The following is a 7,591-nucleotide window of genomic DNA, read 5'->3' as shown; positions in this document are numbered from 1 at the left end:
GTGCTAGCCGCTCCATAACCCCGTCTCTCCTTTTCCACTTTGCAGTGGGACCCGATGATCACCACGCTGCCGGGCTTGTACCTGGTCTCGGTGGGAGTGGTGAAGCCCACGGCGTGGTTCTTCGGCTGGACGGGCAGCGTGGTGTGCTCTGTGGGGATGCTCAGGTTCATTAACCTGCTTTTCAGTGCTGGGAACTTCTATTTACTGTATTTGCTTCTCTTCAAGATCCATCAGAAGAATAAGGTACGGTCAAAGTAGAATAATTTTACGTGCTCATAACGAGCTGTTTCAATATCTCAGTGTACATTCAGTTTGCTACGTATGTGAGCTCTCCACAGTTTTATGTAACTGCAAGTTTGGTAAAGGGAGCACATTCTTTTTCTTTGATTTTTTTTTTCAGTATTTTTTTTTTTCTCTCAGAGTGCAATGCTCTAAAAATTGTTTTGCATAACTGTTAAGTAGTCCCACTGAAATCAGAGTTAAAGTTATTACGTGTATAGACTTACTATCCAAAGGTCTGAGTGCTCACCTAGTTGGAATTGCTTAAGACTCTCCACAAAAGCTGAACAAGTGAATCCCGAGTGAAGCCTTGTAAGCTGCATTTAAGCTGTGTTCTTTAGAAAGATAACGGGTTTGATGTCAGTGTTTAGAACCAGAGAATAATTCAAGTCGGAAAGAATCAAAGACTGCTTCGGGTTGGAAAGGGCCTTAGGAGGTTCACCTTCAAAGCAAGGCCAGCCCTGAGATCAGACTACATTGCTCAGAGTTGGGGCCTGGAAAACTCTCCAAGGATGGGGAGTGACTGCACAACCTCCCTGGGCAACCTGCTCCATGTCTCACTGGCCTTACAGTGAAGAAGGTTTTTCTTACATCCAGCCTGAACGTTTCAGTCTATGACGGTTGGCTCTTGTCCTCCTGTCATGTACCACCTCGAGGAGCCTGGCTTCTTTTACCTGTTGGCATCCTCACAGGTTTTGGGAGGCTGCTCTTCACTCCTTCCAAGCCATCTGATTTTCAGGCTGAACGAGGCCAGCTCCCTCAACCTCTCAGGGCAGGTGCTTCAGCCCTCAGCTCTCTCTGTGGCCTTCAGCCGTTGCTCTGGTTTACGGCTGCTTTTTTTGTATCTCAAGGCAGAAAACTGGGTGTGGTACTGGGCAGCCCTGTTAGGTGCAGCCTAACAGAGCAAAGACAGGTAACGCTTTCCTTTAATATGCTCTTATGCACTTGTTAACACACCAAGAGGCTGTTGCTATTCCTTAGTGCCAGGGTGTGCTGCCAGGTCATGTTCACCTCGCTCTCTCCCAAGGCACTCAGAGCCCTTTCCACAGAGCAGCAGTTGCTCAGCCTATATCGTAGTGGGGATTTCTTCCTTTCTAGGTGCAGGCATTTGCATCTGTCTCTGTTGAATTTTGTAATATTTCTGTTGTCCCATTCCTCTAGCCTGTCTAGGTCACTCTGGATGGCAGCTCTGCTCTTTAGCATATTACCTGGTCCCACTAGTTTATTGTCCTCTGCAGACCTCTTGCTGTCTTTAAGTCATTGCTAAAGATGTTAATGCAGGACAGGTCCAGTATAGATTCCCGTGATACTCTGGTTATTACACTAACCTTTGGATGGAGCGTGACCAGTTAACCATCCAGCCAGTTTTCACCTGTCTAGCTGTCCACCTGTCCAGACCATAACAGTTCAACTTGGATACAAGAAGATCGCATGTTTAAAGTGGTGGAGCATCCGCCACTGCAGTAGGTAAATTGTTCCAGTGGTTAATGGCCTATTAAAAACCTTTCATCTTAGTGAAGCTCTTTAGTTTCAGTTTTAACCGTAAGGGCATCTTTTCCTGTTGCTCAGTAAGGATTCAGGACATCGTATAGTATGGGATACCAAGTCTGGCTTGTTTGGATCAGCTGTCCTTGCTGTGTCTGCTCCCAAATTCTTGTGCGCTCCCAGCCTCTGCTTGCAGGGCAGTACGAGAAGCTGAAAAATCCTTGACTTTGTATAAACATTGCTCCAGCAACAACCAAAACATCAGGGCATTATCAACATTATTCCCATCCTAAATCCAAAACACAACCCTATACCAGCTACTAGGAAGAAAACCAAATCTATTCCAGCTGAAACCAGGACAACCATAAAGAAAATTTCTTCTGATGCATTTTCCTATAAGAGATTCTTTACGTTTAGGCACATGATAAAACTATCCAGAACTGTCAGATTCAGTAAATTGTTTCCACTTTCAAGACACTTACAATTTTATGCTTGGAGGTGGAAATATCGGTGTAAAAAACCAAAAGGTTTCGTGACAGTAGTCTAAACAGTAGAAACTGTAGTTGTATTGTTGGCACTTCTTCGAACTCAGTGGTTTCTCTGTTTTCTGTAAGGTGGTGACTGGCTGTTTCACCCCACGCTACCTCATTCAGAAACAACATGCAACATTTTTTAATGTTGTGAATGAAACAACATGCCACATTTTTTAACATTGTGAATTGTGTTGCGTCACGTAGTGAGTGGGATAATTGGGAGGAGTTTGTAACTGCATAGTCTGCTACCTTCTTTAAAGTTTCTTTTCCAAGGTATGGATTATAATGAAGTTAAACAATCAAAGCTGCACCAAGGGTTAGAAACTTGGAACTGGGCACTCTGTGGACTGGCTTCAGAAGAAGTGATAGTATAAGCATAGAACAATGTCTTCTGCTGTCTCACAAATAAACAAAATGTGATGGTGAGATTGTAGGGGCATAAAACATTGAGAACTTTTTTTCTTCTGCCCATTAGTGCAGCTCTTTTATCCTAGGTATGGGAGCAGTTGTGCTCGCACAATAATTTTAATGCCATAAATATGCGAACATCTGACATATGAAAGAACTTGGTGTTATTTTCATTGCTGTATTTTTAACTCACCTGCATAATATTCCATACTTCCGTTTAAATTTTAACATTGTATAGCCTGACACTGTATTAACATAGCAGGAGGCTAAGAAAAATATGGCATGTGTGTTTGTGCAGGGATGGAATCAACAAGCATAAGAGTTTTTATACTGTGTTAATGGATTTCTCAAGAGTGATACTCATAATTTATTTTTTGCTATTTATTTTATTTTTATCGGACATAGCTAACCACGTTTTTCTGTTTCTTCTTTAGGCTGTGTCTGGTTTCCAGAGGATCTTGTCTACATTAACTCTGGCAGTGTTTCCCACACTTTATTTTTTTACATTCCTTTATTATACGGACCCAGGATCAGTATTTTTTACTCTCTTTGCCTATTTAATGTGCCTTTATGGTAATCATAAAATGTCAGCTCTCCTTGGATTTTGTGGCTTCATGTTTCGTCAGACGAATATTGTTTGGACAGTTTTTTGTGCTGGAAATGTTGTTGCAGAGAAGCTCAATGAAGCCTGGAAGACAGAGTTACAGAAGAAAAAAGATGAAAAGATTCCTTCAAGGAAAGGCTCATTTTCACATTTGATCAGAATATTGCAGTTTCTTATTAAATATCTCACATTGCCTAAAAACTTAGTTTTGTTAGTTGCTTTAACTTGGCCGTACATCGTATTAGTAACTGTGTTCTTTGGTTTTGTCTTCACCAACGGTGGAATAGTTGTTGGTGACAGAAGTAGCCACGAAGCCTGTTTGCACTTTCCTCAGCTATTCTATTTTCTGTCCTTTACTGTCTTTTTTTCATTCCCTCATTTATTGACCCCTACTAAAATCAAGAGATTCCTTCTGTCATTACGAAAGCACCCTGTGCAGTACAGCTTAATTGCCGTCATCTCTATGTTCTTGATCTGGAAATTTACTTATGTTCATAAGTATTTACTAGCGGATAACAGACATTACACATTTTATGTCTGGAGAAAAGTCTTTCAAAGACATGAGCTTGTAAAGTATTTATTAGTTCCAGTCTATATATTTGCTGGCTGGAGTTTTGCTGATACACTAAAATCAAAATCGATATTCTGGATATTAGTGTATTTTGTATGTGTGTTAGCTGTCACCGTTCCTCAAAAATTGTTAGAATTTCGTTACTTTATTTTGCCATTCTTAATATATAGGCTCAATATTCCGTTGCCATCTTTATATAGACAACTTCTGGAACTGGCTTTTTATATTGTTGTGAATGCGGTAACGTTTTATCTTTTTCTAAACAAAACTTTCCAGTGGCCAAATAATGATGAAATCCAGAGGTTTATGTGGTGACTTTTTTTTTTTTATCCCTGGATGTTTTCATAGCCTTAGGAAAACTCAGTTCTGTTTCAGGACTGTGGACTCTGCAGTGAAGCAATATGTTTTGCATTATGTATGGACTTCTTTCCCCAGTTGGAATGGGGGAAGCAAGCTGTGTTCTTGGAACTGAATGTGACATCTGATTTGTTGTAATGTGAAGATATTCCATGTATTGAATCTATGAGCTCCTGGAATTAACAAATTTGATATTAGGGGAAATCTGAGAACATTTGTGAACATAATATGAAATAAGGGAGACATTTACAATCCTTTTTCATTATAATAAAATATATATGCCCTCGAAGGTACAACAACTTATGTTTCACAGGTGTCTCTTGAAAACAAAGTATTTAAGTGTTTAACCTTTTTGTTACCAGAGTGGATATTTACTCCTTGGATCAGGACACATCTGGGTTTGCAAGCAGTCAAGGTATGAACCACTGCTAAACGATGTTTTGAAAACCTCCTACGTCCCACAGAATTTTCATGATTTTTTAGGGGGGAGTCAATAAACGCTTACATTAGTTTTGCAAACAGGAGGTAAGCTCTTAAATCATGAGAGCATTTTGAATATTTTACTTCAAACTGGTATCTAAAAAATACACTGGAAGCTGTGTGCTTCTTTGGGGGAATAAATGGTATTGTGCAACAAAAGATAAATTGCAGTCGATAATGTGACCTATTAGAAGGGGAGTAATTTTTGTATGTCGGGCTGAGAGGTGTCGTTACACAGTGGCAGTGCAGTCTAATTAATGCCCTTTTAAGTAATCAGGCTTTTATGGCCTGAGCTTCTGTGTTCACAGGTTTGCATTGAAGTAGGACATGAGAGCACTCACAGGCTGAACAGAGTGTTTCTAACATCTTTGACATGTAATCTTAAAGAAATACTAATGGCATTGCTGAATTGTTCCTTTAAAATTTTTTCATATATATACAAATCTAATGGAACTGGGGAGTATATATTTTGATTTACAAAGGTAAAATACAATGTGTGTATATATATATATTTTAAAGCACCTAGTACATTATCATCAGAATAAAAGAAGTCTATAAAGAGTCCTGAAAGTAAATTATTTTAGACTCAAAGGTATTTGATCACTTAATTTAACTAAATTATGTGGTGGTGGTGAATCCAAGACTTTGCATACTGTGTAGCATCTTTTAAGTTCTTTCTTGTTCTGTAATGAAAATACTGCAGCCAAACCTATGCAAACCTATCACGTTGTTGCCACTGCAGTCACACTGGAATGGAATTCTTTCTGGAAGGGTCGGTACTGTGGAGTTATTTACTCACATCGGCGTTGTTACTTTTTTGCCTTTTGCAGTGTGCAAAACAGTGTCCTGGCTCTGATCCCTTCCCTGAACTAACACTATGAAGAGTGTGCTCAGCTCAGATTCTCCCGTCCGATGTCTTTGCAACCCTGTTTCTTCTAAAGAAACCTTAAAGCTGCTCTTCCATGAGTAGGTTTATTTGCACTGAATTTAAGATATTTGCCAAGTAGCTGTTCGCTTGCTGGCCTGTTGCCAGCGTGATAATTTGTTGATAACGTGTTTACTATAGGTAAAGACGTTTTTGATCACTCCCTCTTTGCTTTATCAAGTTGAAGAGGCAAGAGAGACCCTAAATGGGTTGCTTTTCAAGAATCCGGTGTGGTTCTTGCAGAGTCCAGGATGTTGTATTGTGATTTTAGTATCAGATTTGGGGGGGAAGTCTTGCATGCCTTCTGCTTCCAATTTTGTTTTTGTATGCCATGCCTGTAAAAGTGTAAACAAGATAAAGAGCTTATACGTGTTTTAGTACAACTTAGTTTGTGTCCTCAAATTTTAGTACTGATCAAGGTGAAACGATAACACAGGAAGGGATGGGGCTCTGGCTGAATTATCTATTCTAGATATGTGGGGGGGTCTTGATGTTTTTTTCTTTCTTTCCTTTGTATAGAGAAGCAGGTATTAATTCACTTGACAAGGTGCAAAAATTCCTGTGCATACCTAGTCCGTGGGTGTTTTGTTTTGCCCAGTGTGTCTGGTATCTGAATCTCTGCAATTAGCAACAGTGCTGAGAAAAAGAAACTTGTGTTTATGCTTCCTGCTTGCTCTTAATGGAGATAGCAGCCCTATTTCAAGTGAAAAGAACTGAGTTTAAGTATATGCACTTTTTAATGGATTTTTTTTATTAAGAAAAGCTAATGCAAAAAGTCCCCCAAAATTTGGAGCATAATACCTTCAAATGAGCTCCATGTTACAAGACGCTAGAAAAATTACATGTAGAGAGATGTCTGTGAGCTGTTGGGGTTTCTTTTAACCGATATTTTAAGATGGCATGGTATTTTATCCCGAGATTTATTAGTATACTTATATATTTTAATTTAAGGGAATAAATATTCTCAATGTATTTTGCTAATTTAAAAGCAGGCTGAGTTGATACAAGTTTAAATGAAAGAAGAAAGTCCTTGAGTTACTAAAACATGAAAGGAATTTATTTTTAGAGTAAAGCTCTTTTAACTTTTGCTGATGAGCCACAGGGAGTTTGCAGGTAATATTTAATGTTAGACTGATTCAGTCTCAAAAATCAAGATAGTTGTAATTATATCATATTTAGTCATAGAGAAAGACCTCCAAATTCCATCAATGTCTCTTAGAAATTTCACAAATATCAGTAGTAGCAGCATTGAGACTAGAATTGAATCTAGATGCAAGAATTGGTTAAACATACTTAAAATCTTGGAGCAAGTATCTTTTGGAAAAACAGTTTTAGTGTTTTGCTCCTGAAGTATTTCCATTTTAATTGCTGGTAATTTATTAACTCTTCATCTTAAAGTCATGCAGAAAGGACTGTGTTTGTACTCACTTATGTTGCCAAGGTCTCGTTTCATTACAACCGTAATTGCTTACTTGAGGTTCATTCCTCAGTAGATGTCATTTGGCATTGAGATTACTTACAACAATAATTTATTGTAAATTTTATTAATCAGCTATGTGTTTAGGAAAAAAAGTGCACTAATTTGTTGAAATTTCCAAGATAAAAACAAAAATAGTGTAGCTAACATTTATTTGGTTGATGTTTAAAGAGTCAGGTTCATTTTTTCTCAGACAGAAGATGGTTTTTCAGTAACTTTTAGAATCATAAAAATAGAGAGCTGAACAACCATAGCATGGCTGAGTTGTTTTGACGTGGGGGGGGAAAAAAAATATTTGAACACTTTTTTTTCTTTTATTTAAAAATAGGTGGTTATTTGGGACGATAAGTTTGGTAATCCTATATGCTGTGAACAACTGTCTTTTATGTTATTTGTGAGCATTCCCTATTTCATTCATGTTCTTTGACAACACGTTCAAAATTAGCATGAATTTTATCCTGTAAGTAATATG

General features: G+C 38.3%; 1 protein-coding gene across 1 annotated transcript; it reads left to right on the top strand.

Moving 5' to 3' along the window:
- Positions 1-33: 33 nt before the first annotated feature.
- On the top strand, positions 34-4,195 carry LOC104274702 (putative Dol-P-Glc:Glc(2)Man(9)GlcNAc(2)-PP-Dol alpha-1,2-glucosyltransferase; the record flags this gene model as incomplete). The annotated part of the gene is made up of 2 exons (XM_009870405.1): positions 34-243; positions 3,140-4,195. Coding segments are annotated over 2 exons (1,266 nt in total), but the record flags the coding sequence as incomplete, so codon positions are not given.
- Between the last annotated feature and the right edge of the window lie 3,396 nt (positions 4,196-7,591).

This window comes from Apaloderma vittatum, unplaced genomic scaffold, assembly GCF_000703405.1.
Source record: "Apaloderma vittatum isolate BGI_N311 unplaced genomic scaffold, ASM70340v1 scaffold11025, whole genome shotgun sequence".
In the NCBI taxonomy this organism is placed as follows: domain Eukaryota; kingdom Metazoa; phylum Chordata; class Aves; order Trogoniformes; family Trogonidae; genus Apaloderma; species Apaloderma vittatum.
This window is presented reverse-complemented; position numbering and strand designations above follow the sequence as displayed.